Genomic DNA, 23,279 nt, shown 5'->3' with positions numbered 1-23,279 from the left:
CGCTTTTGGTGCAACTTCGAATTTTCTTCAAATTAAGAGAAGCAGTCCGATCATGTTTGCTCATATTACATCTTCTTCTAACGAACAAGGTCCAGGTATTCATCATGATGATCATGCAAATTTTTCCGCTTTCTTCATTTTATTCTACTGCATTTAATGTTTATAAACGCCTTCCTAAACGACAGCCTCAACAACCCGCTCTCTTTGTTTACAAGGAAGTATCGTTGTAAACAGGAGGACATTGAAGCGGTGAATGACATAAACAATTATATAAATAACATGTTAATGGCGGTGCTTTAGCTAAAGATAGAGGGAAAACAGATAAATAAACCAAAATATCAAAAGATACGCCTTTTCACAAGTTTAGACCACTTACGCCCTAAGAGCCGTCAGAATGTCGGCATTCGACGCATTTTCTTCATAATATTATACAGAAGTCATGAGAATGATAAAATATGAACACAACTGGAAATGCAGCTCTAAAAGAAAACCTGTAAAAATACAACAGAAGCATTCCGAGTATTTTATAAATTACAGCTAATCTGACATATATCAAATAAATAACTTGTTGTTTCTTCATAATTACAAAATAATGTTAACATTCATTATCCAATAATCAAACAGGTAACACTCTGCACATATTTACACGCAATATTTTAATTCAAAATTCACATAGTCTGCTGAACTCATAAAATTGCCTATCTAGAAAACATACAAGAAATGAACGCATTTCAAGTAAGTAGGAAAACCCCTGGCGTGGAATCTGGGAAGAACAATAATGGGAATTTGAACCACTTTAAACCATAAGATTGTATTTGTGAGTTCATAATACAAAAAAACGCCTTGAGGTGCCAATGTATGATATTCATATTGCCATTGCGTCTGGCAGATTGATATGGTTCAACTTAATTGAAAAATTCAAAAGAATATAAATTGAAAGTTCCCATTGCCAAAAGCAACTTGTATTGGCCCTTATTCCAAACTGCCACCAGTGGCGCTAACAGCATCAATGCCCACCAAAACGTTGACATAACTCATATAAAAAAGTAAACTTAAAACCTGGCTTCAAAACACGAGAGACTTACTTAAAGGTCAGTAAATGGGGAATGGGATAATAGCTACAAATCAGTGCATCAACAGGCGAGAAGGAACGAGTTCCATGTATTTTAACTGAACATCAACCGTTTGTAACTTAATCATCATTTACACTTTATAACTGGGAAATAAATTAGTCTTTTGTTCTGTTTGATTTTGTCTGCGATCTTCGAGTTAAGATTGAAAATACTTAGAAATATCATTCATTTACTTATACTCATCAGACATGACTATGGCAAACAGATTTGACAAAATGATACTTTAATGGCTGTGAAACGCAAAGTTGATCTTGTTTGTTTCTGAAATGAAATGAAATAGAACGAGACACTTCATTTATTAGCCAGTTCATACCTCTGCATAATACTCTACGAGTCGTGCATACCAATTTTGCACTGAACAGAACTACAGGGTTAATTGAACAGTGAAAAAGTCGGTTTTTTATGTCCTCTTAGAGTGGCTTTGCAAGGAAACTGTTTTCTTTGTTGTTGAGAAACGAGAGTCGACAGATGACCTAAAAATCAAATAAATACTATCAGCCCAAATTAAAACAAATTTGTTCAAATATTATTCACTCAAGGCTGACAGAGTACTTAAAAAAGTATTTTCTTTCACCGGTATTTATTAAAACTTGAGACACACAAACTTCAAGAAAGATACTTAAAGTGGGAAAAAGGAATCAGACTTTCTAAAACTGTTGAAACTCCAAAAAACTTCAAAACCAAGGGTTTGTACATTCGACATGGCAAGTTCCTTTAAAACTCAGGGCAATTTTGTTTTGATAATCCAGAGCATTTTAACAATAAGAATGAGCCTAGAGAGATTACATATTTGTTGCTGTCGAGTTTCATACGCTATGCTATAGCTCGATAGAGTTCAAATATTTTTAATGGTCACGTCAGCTACGAAAACACTATAATAAGAGTTCACAGATATAGAAAATGTTAACGCCGATCGTAGTACGACTCTCTTGTTACTGAAAAATTGTAAAAACAGTCCTTACGTTTTTGCTGTTTTTCCAGGCGTTATTTTAACTGTTGGCACAGATGCTCTATGACCAACACTTCCTTTTTGTCTCGCGTCACCAGAAGTAAAGCTTTGAGCTCTCGACACACTAATTGGGTTTGAGGGCTGCCGCGATACTAGCGCTTTGCCTTGGTAGAAGATAAACATATAATTACAGACATGAAGCAGAAGTCAAGGGAAACAAAAGACAAGGGAGCAATTCAAAAAAAGGTTTAAAAATTTCAGGCTGGGCCTATCAGCATCAGTTTGTTTGACACAATATGTACACGAAAATACTCAGAAAAATGTAGTATTGAAAAACAAATCGATGTTCTTGAAATTTAGGGGATCAAAAAATTGCATATTTAAGATCAGCTTCCACAAATTTGCGGACCAAATGAGAGTGGAAAGTCGAGCACAAACAACTCTACAGCTATTGTACCAATTTATATTGTATCAATAACTGTTGTACTTAACACTTTGAACAGACAGCACAAAATATTGTACCTGTCGATGAAGTTGATCCTATGCTAATACTGCCATCAGATTTGCTGCTGTTCTTTTTCGAATCCAGTTCTTTCACCTTTCCAATGTTCTTAGAAATGGCTAAAGGAAAAAGTGAGGGTTACATTTCCAGGAAATGAGCTAGAAGTTCATGATAGCTACACTTTAGCAGATGGATATGAACAAAGAATACAAGAAGGGGGCTTAATAACTTCACACATACACAATAGAAGCAGAGATGGAGCGCTTACGACTAAAACAAGGTTGCTCTTTGCGATGCTATAAAAATTGGAGAATAACAATTAACTTGTTCGCTTTGAATCGATTAAAACGTGTCTTTGGCTAAGTGCTGTATTCTCCAAAACAAGTATTGAAAATCTAATTATGGCTGCATCCTACAGCAAGACAGAAAAGGTGACTGACAGACAGAGAAGTAGAGAGACAACCGACGCAAAAAAACATAGACGGGTGAAACAATGGGTGAAACCTTTCTTGGTGATGTCTTTAGACGATGAGCTTGCCGAGTTTATCTTTTTATGGTTGCTTGCTGAGTTTGCTTGGCTTGAAGCGATTCTGTTGACAATGTTTTCATGTTTACGCTCATCCTAACAAGAACAGAAGCGGTTTTGATGTGTAGTGCATTAAATTATTTAGCTTACCTTACAAGATATTACAAAATTTAACAAGGTAACTTAGTTCGTGAGGTATCGAAAAGTGATTGCTAATGCTTGTTTTTTTTAGTACATAACCATGAAAGAATTATAACGAAAATCCTAGAATTCCCCACCTTCTCTTATAAGTCCCAACCCGAACTACCCTTCATCCTGGAAACAGAAATGTTTAGGAGCCCCAACCCCCCGAAAAGGCCCCTATTCTGAATCTTAACATGCCATATTTCTCCAATGGTTTTAGTCCATGACAAATAACATTCCATTGAAAACGAACAAATAAAACAAATGAAGCATTTCCACAATGCTTTTGTCGCCAATATTGACTTGTAAAATGTTTCATCTCAAAGTAAACTTGAAATTTACAAGGAGCTATTTGCATGGTGACCTTTTAGCTTATTTTTAAAACCCGTCGAACTAGTACCAAAATAGAATAATAAGCACCCAAAAATTAATAAGCCTTCAAAGGGCTTATTCCATTATTTATGGGGATGTCAGTACTACTATTAAATCAGAAAAAACCAGAATAAAAACACTCTGCAAACAAACCTCTACAATTTGCCTTTCTTGCTCCTCTTTTTTCCTATCCACTAGATCTTCTTCTCTCATATTTTCTGAACTCTTGAATTATAAAAAAAATGTTTATCAGCAAGTATTATCTCAGCTAGAGGCATCAAGAAACCTGATTTCCTCAAAGGTGGAGCATCGGCTGAGCCATAAATATATCTGAACGTACCCTTTGACGTCCATTACCAATTGAATAATAAATATTTTGTGCAAATACAATTTCCATTAAAAGGCATTAAAACATCATTACTTCTGCTCGATCCCTTCGTAATACTGTGAAATAGAAAGAAAACAAGGAACAAGAAACAATAAATACTTTAAAGTACTTTAAGTCTACAAACCGAAGAATCACGAGTAAGGTGTATTCTGTCCATTTCTATAACAGCCTAGAAAAAAACAAACAATATCAAGGTATGAAAATAATTTGGAGTTGCAATTTTTGTTAAAAAAACGATCATAAAGCTTACAGTAAATAAATCACCTACCCTTCGTATAGCATTTGAAACGTCTCTATCAGTCTCTAGCGCCATTAGCTGCCTAACATTCTGCTCTAAATTTTGTAATAATAAGCGATCTCCGGGTAAGCGTATTTGGGATTTCAATGCTGGCAATATCCTGCAAACCTTTAAACGTACATTCACAACTGGGTCCTGAAACAAAACAGGGTAGATTTAAGGCAAGATTCAAAATTGCTTAGGAAGTAAAAGAGCAGCTAACATACTGAGATGCAAAATGATCGTTATGCATTTCATTAAAAATTAGGAACAGCTATTGTAATCAATGGTTTTAAGGTATGAAAATGCAACGCAATAATGCAGGACTAGATAGTGTGTTGGGGGGGGGGGGGGTGGGGCACCACACCAGGGTAATTCGAGCATATGCGTAATGAAATCATTAAGCAAAAAAGGAAAGGCGACAAACTAGACAATAATTTCATACGTGGTTGTAAGTGCAATTAACGTCTAAGGAAAATAGTATTACCTTTCCAAGTTGCAATACTTCGTCAAAGAAATGCTCTTTGAAGAACGATTTTGAAAAAAATTCCATTATATTTTCACATATGTCCAAAAATTCTAATCTTGCTTTGTAATTGTTACCCTTGCTAAGCTCTACGAAGAAGAAAAAGAGAAAAATCAATCGAAGTATATCAAATAAGTCGATAAATCATAAAACAAATGGCCTAAGACATCAAACAAATGGTTAAAATGTGCAACACCTAAAAACATTGGTGCACCTAGCACTAGTATAAGTGTCATGAGAAATAGCAAGTATCTAACAAAACGTAGAAGTCATCAATGGTAAAAGTATACTTTGAAATTAGCGGTTGATAAAACACGGTTAAAATATGCAACGCTTGCAAATAATGCGGAGTATGTGTTTGTAAAGACTTTGGATATAAAATCCAGCAATAGTTATAGTAAAATTTAATAAATAAAAGGAGCATTCCAGTGATTGATTGTGTCCGAAAAGACGAGGAGATATCGACATATTTGCACACAAATCTTAAGACATTTCTTGATCTCCATCCGTGACAAGAATTTCTTCCAAATATAACCTACCTTGAATTATTCTTTTACATAACTCATTTCGTTGATCTGTTCTTTTATTATTCTTTATAAATGCACACAGTGTTCTCCCAGCAGCTTTTTTTACAGGAATAACACGCTAAAAAGGGAAATAAGGCATTTAACAATATAAATTATAACAAAGTAAGCACAAAATATGGCAGGTTGGCCTGCAAAAATGTTTTTATTGACTTTTAATTGCATTTCTTTATGCCTCAATTGATAACTTTAGCGAATAAATCAGCAAATACGATTTGATAAATACTTAAAACCCACTGGTTACCATGCTCAACCTAAACGTTTCAACGAGAAATCATCATCGCAGTTAAATATTGATTCAAAGTTTAAAAAATATAATTATGAGAGAAAAACTTACGTTTGAAGATAGAAGCCTGAAAAGTACAGGAACAAATTTGTAATAAATTTGATCTGATGACAAACAGTTTGGAAGACAGACTAAGCTGGTCAGGAACTCAACGTGGAGTCTCCAGTTGCTGGATAGTGAAATTGAAAGCTCACAATTAAGCAGGGCGGTAATAAAGTCCGCAATCACGACCTGGAAAATCAAGGAAAATGTATTATATTCAATATAATTTCTGGTACTAATTGGGGCGAATTGAATGGTCTCTTCAAAATAAAGGGGGAAACGCAGAGGTGATTCTCGTATATCATTTAAATGGTAAAAAATATTAAGTATGAGCAATTGTTGCGGTTTGCACATAAAATGATATTGATTGATAATTGATAATAACATTGACATTAACAGTGATATTGATATTTACATTGATACTGACATTAATATTGTGATATCAATTGTAAAATATAATATTGTGATAACTAAGTCAATAGTAACAATATCATGATAAAATAATATTAATGCCAATACCAATATCAATGTTGATGTTAATGTCAATATCAATGTTGATATCAATATCAATGTATTTGCACACCTTACCAATACAGGCGAAATGAGAAAGGGCCTTTTATGAAATTAGATCATTCTGTTACCACTAGAATACGAAAACTCATCATAAACTACAGATGGTCTTGTCTATCATCATTTTGAACATTATCTTACTATGATGTCATACCTGATAATCAAGCACCTCGTATGCAAGTGTATAAGCATTTAAATAGCAGGAATCGGAAAATATAAACACATAACCAATGCTGCATAACAATAAAACTGCTAAATTATTTTAATTCCGTTCTTTACACTGAAGAAAAGGACCTTAAAAGAGCTAGTTACCGTGAATTACACTTACAGTTGTTGGTCCTGCATTGGCTCCTTCTCTTGTTAAAGTTTCTAAAGTTGCTGGAAGATGTGGTATAAGGCCATCTAATACCTGTTGGTTGAAAATCCATCAGTCTTAAAACCAACGAAAAGGCAGGAAAGTTAAGTTGAGAACCTATTCTCTGTCTTGTCTTCAATACAGCCATCTTTATCCAATTGAGGTGCCATTTATTTATAAAACCTATCTATTCAGTAATTATAGTGCTGCCAAATTTAGTTTTTAAGACAAAATAAAAAGCTTAGAAAGCATGCTTATACAAGATAACAGCCTAATACATGACAATTATATTACATTGTTTTAAAGGTTTATTACACTGAATGTAGCTAAGAAAAAACTAGGTAAACATAGCCAATGGCTGGAAAAAATTGAAGCCAATTAGCATCCTGCCAATTAGCGTCCTGCCAATGAAATTTTGTCATGTATGGCAAGCAAAAAACACATAATACCAATGAGGTGTATAGAATACGCTAGAGAGATAACTCTGTAGGGAGGCAGTGAGGCCTATCAATTTCCGCATTGCACGGCAAGAAGTGACTCACAGTGTATGGCGTTCTATTGCATCTCGCTATTAGGATTGTTATTTCGTGCGTTTCTTTTTGATCTAAGAATTGACAGACTGATAAGAAAAGATAGTCTTATAATAGGGTTGGAAGTAAACGGCTCCCGCCAGTATTTCTACGGATAGAAGTGGGGATGGATCAATTTTACTTCACCGGTTTGTTGACGATTAGGCCTATCCTTACCATGAGGTTCTTCAATATGTTCGCTTTTCTGTAAAATTTATACATTTTTTGTTAAATTTTATTTCTTTGGTACTTGCTATACTCCTCCTTGTTTCATGACCGATGCCTTGCAAGGTGATCACTTGATACACCTCGTCAAAAATATCGGCTTTAAATATACGGCTGTTTGTTTGCGAAGGTATGCCGAAAAAATTAAAGAGGGAAGTCATAAATGAAAACAAATCAGGTATTCCCCTTCAGATCAACAAACTCGTTTTGTTTAGCATGTTTAGGAACTGCGAAAAAAACGCTATAGATCCTCCAAAACAACGGTCGGTACCATCACTGTTAATGTCCAGATTCCAGAATTATGCTTTACCTTCCAATTTTCCTTAAAATCCAATAATTTAGGTTCGTAGGTGTTTCAGATTTTCCAGTTTAATCACTTAAAACTGAATTTTCGCCTGAATTCTCTGCTTAATTTTGCACGCTTCATATAAGAGTTTGTACGGCACTTCTCCGCTCTTGCCGTGCAAATCAGTTTTCTCCTGGCTTCACTTCCTGTGGTCAGGGCTGCCTCGAGTTGACCCTCTAGCGTATTCTATACACCTCATTGCATAATACTGACGAGAATTTTATACCTCGACTGCATCATCCTGAAGCAAAATTTTTATTTCCGTTTGAATAAGACCAACTTTTGAGCCGAGAATTTTGCAAACCTTAAAACAAATCAGAAGAATGAGACAAGTCGAAGTTCCAAAGGCAAGTAGAAATCAGCAATAGCTCGCCTATTTGTAGCAACATCTGTTGACCCTTATAAGACAGTCAATATCTCGTCAATAAAACCCTGTTTACATCTACAACGTAAATACGAGCTTTCTTTACACGAATGAGATTTTTCGTCCTGAAGAAAGGGATACATTCAATGGCTTTTACAGTTTTAAAAAAACGTATCTGAGACAATTTATTGATGCTGGTATTAAAGCAAAGTGAGATTAAAAACACTGCAGATCTTAAAACGGATAATAATAGTAATAATAAGTTTCAAGGCAGTTATGCATAATAGTATTAATCATAGAAATACTAATACTTATGCAAGAGCGCCGGAGCCGCGGGCGCAGCACGGGAGCAGCACGGGAGCAGCACGGGAGCAGCACGGGGGCAGCACGGGAGCAGCACGGGAGCAGCACGGGAGCAGCACGGGGGCAGCACGGGAGCAGCACGGGGGCAGCATGGGGGCAGCAAAGTGCCTTTTCCATGGAATTGATTTCCAAGCAATATCAATTTATATCAATATTTTGAATGCTGAAGAAATCTAGGTTTTAATAATCTCTTGATTCCTACATGCAGGAGAAAAGTAAATCGACTTGCAAAGCAATTTGACCACAAAAAACTTTTCGTTGATGAGTTCTCTTTAACCTTCATGATCATGCTGAAGATATTTCAGATTGCTATCAATGTTGGTTCGCAAATGTTCGATACATCAGTCGAGGCATTAATGATGTCTTAAATTCAAGCAAAGACGTAGGGACCGGGGCAGTGGGTACGTGCCCCCTTTTATTCCATTTTGCAGCTCACCGAGTTGCTGTTTTTGCCAATTGCATAATCAAAAAGTACCCTTGAATTGTTTAGGTGCTATACGAAATGAGCAAAGGGGTGACCTTTTTGGGCCAAGATCTAAAATGTTTCTATTCGATCTGCTTTCAGAAACACCAAAAAAACAAGATCACAACCAGTGTTACCGAAAGGGGGCGGCATTGAGGTTTAGGGGGCCATCAAGGTTGCCAGCTTGTGAAAGCAATTAATAAGACATAACAAAATTGTACGGGCGACACTGCTCACAAACTAAGTCAGAAAATGGTATCTATATCATTGTAAACAGACTTTATGTGACAGCCTTTTTAACCTTTCTGGAATCTTTATTAAGGTGCCTCTTAAACAGGCTTTTAAACCTTATAGAATGTTTGTTAGGGTACCCCTTTAAACAGGTGTCCCCCCCTTTCATAATGCTTCCTACGTCCTTGCATTCAAGACGATTTACTCAAGACGTTTTTTGAATCAAGAAGTTTTCATGCAGCACGGTATTCCTATTCGACGCTATTAACGTACCGACTGGTTGGAAATTTGCCCCAGTCGGCCCATTTGCTTGTCGAAGTGGGCCCTTTTGAATCCCCCCCCTAGTTGAAGTCCTTAAAAAATGTCCTGAAGACTTGGCTTGAATTTGGTAAGCAGTGCTAGAATGCACATGAATTTTTTGAGCCAATACTAAAAGCTTCTTAAAGATTTTGATCGATTTGAGTTTCTTATAAGATCCCTATGGGAACCCTGGAGCAATCTGAAATTTCAAAAACAAGTTTTTGAAGCCTTTTTGAAGCCGAATTATCTCTCTTCAGAAGTAACAATAATAGAATGATATGATACATTTTGCTCTCATGATCTTTGTCAAGATCTGAAGACATAGCCAAATACGGATCTCGGTTTGAAACGAAATATTCAAGCAAAAATCTCAGAATTTTCATCGTTCAATTGTACTTTTTTCAAAGAATATATACGCCTAAACGAGTTAGCGTGGTAATTTAAATTAGTTGGCTTTATTTAGCTTTAATATAAATACAGATAAATTTCAGCAAGGAAACGCAGATGCGCATGGATGGCGCGAATTTAGTCATTGCAACATCAAACGTGTGCCAGAAATGTCAATAAGTCGAGCAGTTTTAAGCCGTTGCTTAATTTTAAGTTAGGTGATGAAAAATTGCTTGAGAAACATACTTCATGCAAACCACAAGCAATGGTTCTTCGCACGAAAGCATGTGGGTCATTGACCATGTGTTGGAACGTGGGCAGTAATGTTTCTGAAAAGTTGTCCGCACCGGCAAATAACAGCATTGCCTGCAAAAAACAGTCAAAAATTACACTAAATAACTAAGCTTAAAATAAAGATAAAGTTTCTAGAAAACATTAACAGACCAGAATTTCTATCTTTCAACTCAAAATCATATTCAAGAGCTTTCTTTGTATGAATTGAAACTGATATCAACTTTAAACAGAATTGATATTATTACTTGAAGATTTACAGCCCTTACAAAGCAGATTACAAGCGAGCGTAAAAAACGCTCCAGATATTTTAAAAATAAGTCATTTATAAAGCAGTTTTCAAAAGAAATGTTAAACGTGTTAATTTGAGGGCATCTGGGATCAAATAATGTCCCCGCCTGGCTTTCCAAAAAACCAAGAAATAAACCCTTACGTCCATAAGTGATTTATTTCGTGAGACAGGTGGAAACACATTTGAAGGAGATTTGTTGACAGCCAGGCAGTTACTCCACGAGACTGAATCAAAAAGAAAGACACATATAGACAGGCTAACGTCATCTGTTCCTAGATATTAATTGATGAACCTGAAAGGCTTAAAAACATAATTTTTCAAAAAATATTCAACCTTAATCTGAGGCTTTCATGCGTTACGCATTCAGGAAAATAATGAACCATTCTCAGAACTGCCATAATTGAGTGGCGAAATATTCATTTTTAAATCCGAAACAGGAGTCATTGGATGGGACGAGGCTTGCTAACTTCTTATGGTATTTACCCCTCTTGTTTCTTCAGACCTTCCTTAGTTCCTTGAAACATTTCTTATTTCCTTAAAAACTTTCTCAGTTCCGTTAAAACCTTTCTTAATCCCTTAAAACATTTTTTAGGTCGTAGAACCTTTTCCCCAAAAAACCTCCATGACAATGTCATTCAAGTGGTGCTACCGTGAAGGACTGTGATACGCTTGCTAAAACTTAACTTCAGATGAACACAATCTCATAGGGTCAGTTTGAATAATTTTAAGAAACAGTTACATATCTAGCACTCTAACAACCCTTAAAAAGTATCATATTTTCCTCAAAATTGGAGCATAATAAGCCTAACTGACGATATTCACATAATCGAGCTCATTTTCTTTTTATTCTTACCAACAATAGCCTAAAAAAGCAAATTCGGGTAAAAACATTTCGAAGCAACCCACCCCCTCCATACAAAAGAGTGTAAACTGCACATTTACAAGGCTCAACGAGCAGAAATTGTAGCCGTAGATTCATTATCAAACAATATTTGTGCACCAACAAGTTTGAAAGATGGACATAACAGATCTGTCTAGCTAAGTTCCTAAATAAACGAGAACATAATACAATGCATCTAAATGATATTAAATTGAGTTAGAATTTAAAATGTGAATTTCTAAAATCATTGGATCGATGGTAAGTCTTTCAAAATCAGTCATAACGACGATCATCCACTTGAAGAAGCTTTAGCATGTAAAGAAGAGAAAAGCATGGCTCAACTAGGTTCAGAAAAAAAACAAATTTGGTTTCGTGACCCACGGGCAAACGTCCTCCGCCGATTCACCATAAAATCGTATTATCAAAAGCTTTGATGCATGCAACCAATTTTCTACTCGGAAACTCCACATTTTCCACCGTAGCATTAATAAATACATAACCGCGTCTTAGTAAAATCCCACCAACACGAAAAAGGCGAAGGAGAAACAATGCGTTTAAGACATTAAGCATAGCCACAAAAATCAATGTCTCCAGATGATCAATTATTGATAAGTCTAACCTAAAAAAGCATCGGCAACTTGCATTTTCGAGATTAATGAAAACTCGTCAACTAAATTTAAGATTCGTTCAAGTTAGGAAGCGATTATAGAATCAAAACTTCTTTTAATGCAAATGATTAAGGTGAAGCTTCACTTCAGCACACTAATAAGGTGCTTATGATATGTGTGAATTGGTGAAAAGCTAGGGTTGTAGGAGACTTAATCACACTCAATTAAATGACTTAGGCAACTGCACTGGGCTGCTTCAAATAATGTTATAAAACAAAGTTTGATTGCCTTCATATTAAGAATAGAAATAAACTAGAAGAACTTCAACGAATTTCTTCTAGAAGTGAAATTGCTATTTCACATAAATCATATAACATTCACATATCTTCCATTCGCATAAAGTTTACAAAATCTCTGCAATGATTACAAAATCAACAAAAATTGCAAAAAATTGCAAAAAATTGTAACTGACTTACTGGGAAATTGTAAGCACACCATCGTCTGCACTCCGCCTTTCTGTCTTCCAAGATACAGGCGCCTTTGATATTAAACGGCTTGAAGAGAAACAGATGCCTATTTTCACTATCTTTGAAATTAAACGGCTTGAAGAGAGAAGAGATTCAGATAGCTCAGGTCAGTTTGAAGCTGGCAGTCTATCACTGAAGTGATGCCCTTATAAATGCTTTAGAGGGCATTATTTCGATTCGGGGAGAGGGGCTGGAACAATCAACACACTGAACCTATAATTATGCGTGCACTTACTTACTTATGCATAATTTCAGAATAAATTCAGCTGCATCTTCATTCTAAACGTTCTCGTCAATAGCTAGCACATTCGTTTGTTTGAGACCAAAAACTCACGCTGTGACCACCCCCCTCCCCCCTCCCCCCTCCCAAAAAAACTTGCATAAAAATATCAAGATCCATTCGCGAACGACGAATTTTTTTTGCTGGCAATTACACTAGGACCAAATGAGACAGAACTTAGAGAAAGCCAGTTTTATTTGACCACGACAAGAGGGGAGAGCTACAATCATACCCAAATAGCTTATTGTTAATGTTTACACTAGCAGAGAAAGGAACCCTTTAAGAAAGGAATCAAAAATTTATGTTTTTCAAGCGAAACCAAATAGGAACACAACTGTGCCAAAAATAAGGGTTCTTCGGTGTTAACCTGATGCCTTTTTCACTATCTTGGGCAAGGAGTCTGGCACGTCCCATTTTAATTTGTCTTTGTCATAACGCAGTCTGTACGTGATATAGCATTTCGACGCCAAGTAAAACAAGAGACCTATAGGGGCCAGTAACAAACAAGGGGTGGATGAGGTAATATCTACTATGCCAGTTGACATCAAAAACAGAATACCATACACACCTTTCTTCTAGGGCTAGCAGGCTGTCTTGGTGTGCTTCCTGGGTCGCCAAGATCACACAGTTGCTTGTAATTATCAAGAAATGTCGCTCTTTGGTCAGGTGTTAAGTTTACTGAAAGAAATTGCAACGCATTTTCAAATAGACAAAAAAGGGATGAACGTACAGGGCGAGTAACAATATTTCTGTGTCAAACGGCTTTTTTATTGTAAGTTGGCTGAGAAATAAAAAAAATAAAGGGCGAGAAGACATAAAAAACATATAGCTGCAAGACCAAACGTGAAAGCAGCTTCTGAGGGTGATAATGTAAATACTTTCTCAGGAAAATGAACGGGATCCAAAAATTCATTGGTTTTACAATTCGTTATAAAAACGAGAATCAATAGTGGAGAAAAGGTGTCATTCTTTCTTTCGTAATCATTTACGTGTTTAAGCTCTTTAGATCTGTGGAGAAAACATCAATAGATTTCTACCACAGTCTTCAAAAACAAAAATATCTTAACTTGATTTGCGAAAAATTCTTACATAATCAATATTTTGGTTTCCATTTTAAATTCAAGCTAAATTGGATTTACAAATTGAATTTGATACGTTGCAATGCGTGGAGTAAATCTAGAAATTTGCAGGTGTTTGAAAAATAAATCTAGCGATGCAAAACACTTTTACCGAATATAAATAGGTTTAACCCCGATAACAAAATTAAAAACAGACACTGACCCTAAACTGAGCCGGGTTACTTTCAGAAAATTTTACAATTTTGCAACAGGTAAGTATTTGCAACAGGCCAGAGGCATGTAGAAAGACGATGTTAAAGCAAATCCATTGGAAATCCTTAAGGACTAGACAAGAGAATAAAAGTTGGATTCTTAAGCCATTTCATCGACGCGGAATGGATAAAAAATTAATCAAAAAATGTTATAGAAATTAACAGGCATGAAAAATTGATGACATTAAGTATAGTTAATGTTAAGATCTTTATAGAAACATTGATAACAGAATTAAAAATCCTGCTAAATTCTTGGGAGTTAAGCTGTACGTAAACCAATGTAGAGTAATCTATGTTAAGTTTTAAGGCCAAGAAAATGATTTAAGATGAGCTAATTTGATGCGATTTACAATCAAGGCTAGAAAACAAATTCTTGGCACTTTGTGGTTCCGTTCATTCTATGCAATAAGACTCAGAAGCACAGGCAATCGGTCCTTATTGCGCAATTTTTAAATGCTTGAGTACCAAATATGTAAAACAAATTAACACAGTAGTCCTGATACAACTTTAAAGCCCTGGCATTCATCATTGTTGTGAAATAAGACTGCGCTGTCAGTTTGCAATGAATCATACCTAATGAATTTCACGAAAAAAATGATGGCGAAAAAAGGCAAAGTGAAAACTATATTTATGAAGCTAAGAGCTGAGAAAAGTATAATTAAATCAAAGGAAAAAAGAGCTTTTGGTTTGGGCAATAAAGCATCTGCAGTTTTATTATTGACCATTATAAGACCGATACCATTCAAAAAAAGGGACATTAAAGTGTCACATAAGTGTCACAGAAGAAAAAGTGACACTTAAGGGATAATAGTAGTATAACAAAGTAGGCCAAAAAATCTTACTTGATAAGCCATAACACAGCTTTCCAATATGCTTTGCTATGGTCAATGTCTCGTCTTCATTCTTTGTTTCCAGGACCTTCTGACAATAGTTTTTCACTAGAGGAATCATTATGTCCGTACAGGAATCTGAAAAGGGACCAAAATTGTTTGGGATATTTGTATCAACATCCAGAAAGAAGAAAAGGAAAATTAAAGCCACTAAATCATAGGTGAAACATCAAAATCCAGAAGGGCCTTAGAAAAAACAAAGAAAACTCGGAATATGAGACACTGGTCGCAAAAGAAAAAAGGCACAGTAAGAAACCAATATGCTTTCTAAAGGGATTCTTACACAGCAATGATGATAGATCAAAATTCGCATCTGTAGCAAAGCGCGAATGTTCAAAACAATTATCATGATAGTAACTACTTGGCCAGCTGCAATACTTACACATAATTTACAGATAACGAAGCAGAAATAGAAAACAAGGATTCTTCTAACTCAAGCTGAAGCAATGCATACAAAATAAACATGGAATTGAAGGGAACATACCATCATCAAGAAGACTGAGAATATTAGAGACTGTCTGGATTCCAGCTTGTCTGACAATTAACTGTTCGTCTTTGGTTAGTTCAACCAGTTCAGGTAATATTAAGGTCCTTGTAAGCTCGAGTCTAAAAACAGGAGTTGAAAGTTATCCTTAAAATCTCAATTCCTGTTATAATGAAAATTGTTAAATGATAAAAAAGTATTTAGATATCAACTTAATTCTGGTGTTAACAAGGACTCACAATATTTTCAGACGTGAGACATGAAATATATCTCCGTATTCAAATAAGTCGTTTAAGACATGTGAAAGCTTTTCAGTACAGGGAACTTAAAAAAAAGATATGGGCACAAGACATTTTGATTATTAAGACCTACGATTAAGTCAATGGTGGTTGAAAAATATCAAATAAAAAATCATACCCAACTCCACGTGCCACAGAGTCCAGCTCTGCACACATTGCAGCCCTAACTTCCATTTCCACATCTTGACACAATGCAGTTACCAACTTGAGCATATCTCGTTTGACGCTGTTGAAAAGTTAACAAGAATGTCACAACGTGTTTTCGATCAGCACATTAAAAGTAACTATTTGAGCATAGTATCCTTAGTATAAAATAGTACATCCTTAAGTGTGTACATTGAGTCGAATCGTGCCATTTTAAAATCGCAATGCCTTCGTACCTATCGTTATTTGTTACAATGACGGAAATATTTCAGTTCAAATAGAAGTGAAAAATGATTTCGTTCCATTTCATTCAGAAACGGCATTTTGTAAATGGGGTCTTAGATGCAGGATTATAGCAGGGAAAGAATAAGAATATAAAATCATGGGATCTGCATGGCAGTAAGGACCAGATGCAGGCAGCTTTTGCAAATGTTAACAAAATTATTGTTAAGTAGCCATTAGATTCGGTCCTTACCAGGAAACAAGGAAAACGTAATCTAAACCTTAAACAGAAATATATCTTGAAAATATAAAGAGTCTCCACAAATCTGTATCCGGAGTTAGATAATTAAATAAATAAGGTCGCAGAATCTTGTTGCGTTATAAGTAAGGCAATTAGAAGCATATCGCTCTTATGAGCAGGCGGAACTCGAATGATATGAATTAAACAGCAACATTATTAGAAAAAAGGATTATAATGATTGGATAAGTCTACACCGATCATTCAAAACCCGTAACAAGGAAGCTAGTGCAGCGACTGCTAGCTACATGTAAACGCAGCTCTAATCGTATTCCAGTAAAACGAAAAACGAATACATAGATAAATTGGAATGGGATTCGTGAAGGGTTATAGATATTTTAAAACACAGCTTTTCGTGTAATGGTCTAGCAAAGCTTGCTATAGAATTCACGGAAAATATTACATCTTAGGTCAAAGATTTCATCTTATCAAAATTTTGGACTTCATAGGGTAGCACAGTGACTGCTGTCTTCCAACGAATTGAAGCCATAAACAAAACAGAGCAAAAAGGACAGATAATTTTTGTAACAGTAATGGGTACTACCAACCTCATTTGATCTAAATTGATTGCTAACTTTCCCATTAAATTACAGCACGCCAGTCTTGAATGAACAGTTTGGGCTAACGTTCCCATTGATCTTGCTAAGTCTAAGATCTGTAAAAAGGCAATAGATATGCTGAATTATAAAAATTATGATGAATCAAGTTCCTGTATATACAACAGAGTGTCACAAAAGAACAACTCCGATTTCTGCATTCAATTACCATGCCTAGCGTGCTTGATTTGTGGACCTGGAAAGTTTCAGGTTGTGGCAAGATACCTCAGAATTCCAATAAAATGAAAGTTATGGGTGCATATAAGAAAAAAATATGAGAGAGTGAATCATCAATAACATCGAACAATATCCGATTACTACTTTGCACCATATTTAAGCTCTTATTTCAAATTAGGAAGTTCGGGGACTAAAATATCTCTTGAAACCAAGTCAACGTTCAAAATAATCTTAACTTAGCTACAAATACGAAGTTAGGAACAGGTGTTGCTAAGTTGTTAGCTCAATCCAAAACGCGAGGTGTAAATACATGGCTAATCTAATTCTTAAACACCAGCAGCTGTTAGTTAGGTCAGGGCTTCTTTACAAGGCAAGATAATTTCACTGCTTTCTTTTGCTAACAGCTTGGTTTTATATGCAAATAAAAAGCGGGTATTTGGGTCAAAATACTGCCCAAGATATAATTATACCAAATTTATTTCGCAGACAGATGAAAATTTGAACAGGTTGGAAAGCAAACAGGCAAAAACGAGCAAGCAAATAAACTGATGCTTCCTTGTGTGGGAATTTATTGTAACTGCCAATTCAATGAGAAGGCCTTTAATTGCCTTTACCATTAACGTTAAAAAATTATTGAATGACTTAACAGTTTAGCATAAAATTAGTTTATTATATAGAAATTTCGATGTAGATCAGAAGTCAAATACAAACCTTAAACTTAGTGTGCAAGGCTGTAAATTATTGAGATAGAGAGTAAAAACGTACTCAGATAATGCATCAAACAGGCATGGAACCAGAGCAAGAAAAGTACTCACGGTTGTGTTAATGGTTTCAGAGGGAAGAAAAGAAAGGGATGTGAGAAGGGCATCGCGCCAGGCATCAGCCACACCTGTAATTAAAATACTGGCAATCAACCTCCTTGTTGTTGACAAGCTTCATTGAAAACTTTTTACAATGCTTCATTTTTTTCAATGTTATTTCACGAGGTGATAATATGTAACTAAAAAGGGCAAGGTCAAGGTAGGTCAAGGCAAATTATTGCTGCACAGAGAAATGACTGTTTGAGAGACAACTTTTCTTGTAACCAAAAGCTTGATTATCAAAGCTTGACCATTCTGTTTCGTTTTGCTTTTATTAGCCAACTAGGTACCAGTTTCCAGTTACGTGGCTGCCTGATATTCAAAGCATTGAATCCTGATTCAAGCTTGCTTCTTTAAGCAAAAACTATGACGAATGGGTCATAAATTGAAAATGAAATAATTTATCTAAGGGGGTTATACTAAAAATGTGGTTTAAGAGGAAAAACTCGATGTAGAAAACATAAGCAATCTACCTACCAAAATTTTCATTGTGGATATTTTCTAAAATAATTGGTAGCAGTGTCTTTGCATAAAGAGAACCAGTAAGAACTTGGCTTTCAGCAATATCACAAAAAACCCTTGAAGCAACAATATGTAGCTCCTCCTTTCCATTCCAAAGTGATTCTTGGATGCAAGAAATAAATTTGCTGATTGTATCATTCTTGTATTCCAAAAGAAGTACTTTTAGATTTTCAACTGCATTAACTTTTTGGACATCTTGACCAGTCCTAAGGAAAACATTGTCAGTTTCTAGATAAAACATTTTTATGAAGATGAGTGCTTGATGTTATCGTTTTTTACAGTCTGCCAAAAGAAAATAAATCGTTCTTACTGCCAAATCAAATTAAAAAATGGCCACATACTCTCTTAATACCATTACATATGCAAGATTTCCATTCCAACAAAGGTCTTAATCACATTGTTAACTAATCAGAATTATCATTGGATCAAATCAAGCACTTATGGCTTTCATAGGTAATGAGGAAACAAGATTACCTTTCTATTCGTCAAACCAGCTAATTTTTTAACAGAATTATGTAAATGCTCGTCATGGAAAAAATTTTCATCAAATTCACTAAAAATTTTGAATCTTAACTAATATTCTTTTTCATAAAACATTATAGACAAGGGACTTAATCTCATTTTTATAATCAATAAAGACTTTCATTAAATCAGTGCAGACAAAATTAGATTAATACTGAGAGTATAGGGTGGTCAAAAGATGAGCAAGGAGTCTGTAGCTTTCAATTGTGTTTAATTGTAATTATTAAAATGAAAATAGAAAGTTAGTCAAAAGCTTACCTGATAAGATACAGTGATCTTTCCAGGAGATTTAAGCTTTCATCAACAGTTAGTCTTTCTATTTCCTCTTTTGTCTACAAAAAATATAACATTTGCAAATATCATATATATTAAATAATCCAAGAAAGAAAATTTAGAACAATGTATCTTGACATGGTCAGCAACAGGTTAAAACAGAGCATTTTAAATTATTAAATCTAATGGTACTGCATCTAACTGTTTGTCAGTTTTTAAGGAGATTAAATCTGAAAGTTGAAAATTGTCTGGTCTGAGAGTCTGGTCTAAAAGAAGCTAGCATATGATAAATGAAGGTCTATCTGAGCAATGTTCACCTTGAGAGCCCTGAAAGCCTTTACAACAAGCTTAAGTACAATGGGAAATTCAATCAAAACTTAAACCCAAGACTTACAGACATGAGGCCATACACTAGCATTTTTGATCAACCTCCCAAAAATACGGACACACATCAAGTTACAGCAAAGTTGATCTGCTGCAAAGAGACAAACTAACCAATCTAGAAGCAAAGACTATGGACAAGTGTCCCTTCTAGACTTATCCCAGTTTCAAGTAACAATCAGTTATAAAAAAGTCTCATTTTAAAAAAGCCACTAATGTCTAGATGATTTTTGATCAAATATATAATTAATTAGATTGTTAAAAACTCTGAAGTTTGATATTAGATTACAGGTTTGAGGTCAAGGAATGATGGTGAACAGCCTCAATTCTTTTGATTGAATAAAAATCCACCACTGGATTAAACTGAGCTATGGCTTACTGAGATTTATAATTGTCAGTCATCACTTAAAATATTATACAAACAAAACAAGAACTCATAATATAGTCAGCCAATAAATTGAATACCAGAATGAAATGAATTAGTTTGATAGTTAAAAACACGACATTTCAAGCATGTACTCATTATCAAGTGGTAAGAAAAGAAACCAAAAGAAGAACTCACTTCATAGTCAAACGAAAATTAATTATCAGATGATTCCAAAAAGTAATGAACAGGGTGTTACAAGTATTTGGTGACTTATTCAGTGAACAGTAGCCAAGCAGTTGGGTGCCACTATAATCTATTTCAATCTTTAAAGATCTTTGAAGCACAATCTATCCAAAAGGCAATGAAAGCAATGCCTTAGTCTCTGAATGTTAGGTAAAAAATGAAAGTTGTTATTTCATTAAGACCATTGCAATCCTTCATTTGTCTGAATTTTGACTTTAAACATTGAACACATTTAGGTTTCAAAACATTGTATACTGTGCCAGTGCATGTAGTTCAAATCATGAATAAGAATGTGTCAATTAAGTGAAGTTGATAAACTGAATGTCAATTAAGTTTGTTGCACTTTACTGAAAGCCTTTTATGTTTACCTTGTCCAGCCAATCAGATGGTTTGTTTAACTCTGTTTTGTTAAGAATGGCTGCCTCTGTTTTTGGCCATCCAGCCAATCAAAGGCAACCATTCTTAAGTTTCATGGCTGATGTGACCTGCCCTAGCTGTTAGGATTTTAATGAAAAAACCCCAGCCCCACATTTTCTTAGCGACCAAAATATACTTTCTCAGAAATTCAAATGATTCGAAAATATTTTTTTTCAATAAATTTCCTAAAAAGATTATTGGTTTTCTAAGCCATGCAGAGGCAGATGCCCCTGCCATGGCACAATAGAAAAACAACACCATATTTCACTTTGTATTACAACATGGAGTTTTCTGATAAATTGCTTCACAAAACTGTAAATCTGTGTGTATGAATTAAAAAAGAGAACGTTCAAGTTCAACTTGAGCCTTTAAACTGATGCATTCAAAGGTTTGTGTCGTCTCAATAGTCTTTATAGCTGATGTTTTCAGATTTTCATAAAAAGTTGATTTGTATTAAAAAAGACTTGAATATACTTGTAAAGGTTAAGTTTTATTTCACTACTCAAGTTTATCACCTACCAAGAGTTTTAAGGGAATTAATTTTTGGAAGAGCTGATTTTTGTGGATTTTTTTGCAAATTTTATTAGCATTGATACTTGCAGATTGGCTAAATTTGTATGTTTCATGAAAACTTATTAAAAAACTCCCGATTTCAAATATTTTTAGGTTGGAAGGTCTGAAGAACACGAGCCTCAAAATTGGTCAAAAGTTAAGAACAAATCGAGAACACGCTGTGGCTGAGCTATTGTGAAATGTAATTATGAGCAATGCTTCATCATCAAAATGAGAACTTTTTAACCATTCAGAGTTTTTCTTTGGTGAATTTTCAAACTTGTTGACAAATCATTGATGTCTCTCTCAATTTTTTGGAAAACAAGCCTGAACACCTCCTTAGAGCACAATAGCTTGACCGCTTACACCTTTGAAATTTTAAGAAGAAATTAAGAACAATCAAGCCTCGGATTATCAAAAAAAATAAGAACAGCCAGCTTGAACTTCAATTTACTGATTCTTATAAGAAAAGTGTGTATTAAAATCTTATGACCAGATCTGTTGCAAACCACCTGAACTTAGAAAGATTAAAACTTGCAAAAAACCTGAGCCATAGTCTTATTTGTAAGTCAATAAATTTATATGCTAGTAAAATAGAAATATGTTGCTAAAGATAATAGGATCAGCTACATTGCCTATGGGAAATTCCATGTTGCTTTCTGATAACACGCAGGGGCTAGTTTTATATCTATTTACTATGGATAATCCACATTTATTCAGTTTTGTTTTCAGAGGATTGGTATTCAATTTGGTTAAAATGTTTAAATACAGTGCAATAGCTTACAAGATGTACAAGTCGTTTTTACCCTGGTAAACAAAACATTCCATTGTAAGTCTTTAAAGAAGATTCTCCTCTGAAATAATTTTAAATTACTTCAATAATTGATTTCAACTTTAAATATTGGAAACTCGTGCTAGATTCTGCTAAATCAAAAAGTTACACAATTTCAAGTATTCGCGTGGTCATCGCGTTTTCATAGCTGTGCGTTCATCTAGATGTGAAGAATATGCCCCTCGCACTGATAATCATACCAAATTTCTGCTAATTACTGTTCAAGCAAACCTGCCACAGTTGCGGTCTTTAGTTTCAAGCTGCTACCGAATCCTACATCAAATGCCATTTGTATGGAAACACATTCCATATCGTCCTCTTTCGGGGTCACTGGTGTTAACATGAACTTAATAGCCTGCACATTTGCACACCCTTTTAATCAACATTGGAATTAACGTATTTTGCTGTCAAAAAGAAAACAAACAATCAGCGTACCTTAGTGCTTTTTATGCTTCTCTCGCTGCGTAGTTCTTCAACATCTTGTTCTGATAAACTCATTGCTGCAGAACTGTATGCTAGGACTGCATCCCAATCATAGGGTCTTGGAGACGTCGCTGCCATGTCTTTTTAACAGTTTATACAAACAGTATCTCCGCTTTTGATTGCAGCACTGGCCTACTACAAGGGGAGCAAAGAGTCACAGACACACACCGAGAAAGTAGTCTCACCAAACATTAATCAGCGATTGTCAAATCAATGACATTTTTTGCTACAAATAGCCAAATTATTGGAAAAACAGGCCTGAGTCTTAATTGAATTATGGTCACACGTCTTCACCTCCAATTGTTTTTATATGGACGTTGCTTCGATAACGCAAGTCACAAATGTTGCAGCGTACGCAATAAAACCATGCTGTCCCCAGACTTTGCAAACAGCCTGTCTCTTGTATGCAAAACCCGACCAGTTCCTTGTCAAATACTCAGTTGTATTTCCATTCTTTAGCATTGGCATCTGGTAATTAACTGATACAAAGGACACACCATTCAGCATATTAAACACCGTGAATACCCAGTTAAACTTTGAGCTTTCTACAAAAGCAACCGGAGCAAAG

The 23,279-nt window shown here is 35.1% G+C and overlaps 1 protein-coding gene across 1 annotated transcript; it reads right to left on the bottom strand.

Moving 5' to 3' along the window:
* Positions 1-472: 472 nt before the first annotated feature.
* On the bottom strand, positions 473-23,279 carry LOC135681296 (serine/threonine-protein phosphatase 4 regulatory subunit 4). Its single transcript, XM_065195680.2, has 23 exons — positions 22,664-23,279; positions 19,422-19,495; positions 18,597-18,847; positions 18,075-18,148; positions 17,035-17,141; positions 15,941-16,048; positions 15,524-15,645; positions 14,992-15,117; positions 13,388-13,497; positions 12,489-12,566; positions 10,188-10,307; positions 8,060-8,137; positions 6,667-6,747; positions 5,778-5,957; positions 5,396-5,501; positions 4,818-4,945; positions 4,322-4,486; positions 4,178-4,222; positions 3,819-3,890; positions 3,089-3,206; positions 2,605-2,703; positions 2,096-2,246; positions 473-1,606 (listed from the first exon to the last, which is right to left on the bottom strand). The coding sequence occupies exons 1-23, from the start codon at positions 22,787-22,789 to the stop codon at positions 1,534-1,536; spliced, it is 2,592 nt and encodes an 863-aa protein (XP_065051752.2). The 5' UTR covers positions 22,790-23,279; the 3' UTR covers positions 473-1,533.

The sequence above is a fragment of the Rhopilema esculentum genome, chromosome 12, assembly GCF_057945365.1.
Source record: "Rhopilema esculentum isolate cy_ngs chromosome 12, ASM5794536v1, whole genome shotgun sequence".
Taxonomy (NCBI): Eukaryota; Metazoa; Cnidaria; class Scyphozoa; order Rhizostomeae; family Rhizostomatidae; genus Rhopilema; species Rhopilema esculentum.
The sequence above is the reverse complement of the archived record's forward strand: the minus strand, read 5'-3'. Positions and strand labels throughout refer to the sequence as shown.

What these genes read in the sequence shown, in the direction of transcription:
- LOC135681296 (XM_065195680.2), bottom strand. Translation starts at nt 22,789, where the DNA reads ATGGCAGCGACGTCTCCAAGACCCTATGATTGGGATGCAGTCCTAGCA. An exon ending in CTGAAACCATTAACACAACC is followed by an intron (nt 17,142 to 18,074) that starts GTGAGTACTTTT and finishes GCCTTTTTACAG; the next exon opens with ATCTTAGACTTAGCAAGATC. An exon ending in ATGTAAAAGAATAATTCAAG is followed by an intron (nt 4,946 to 5,395) that starts GTAGGTTATATT and finishes TCTTCTTCGTAG; the next exon opens with AGCTTAGCAAGGGTAACAAT.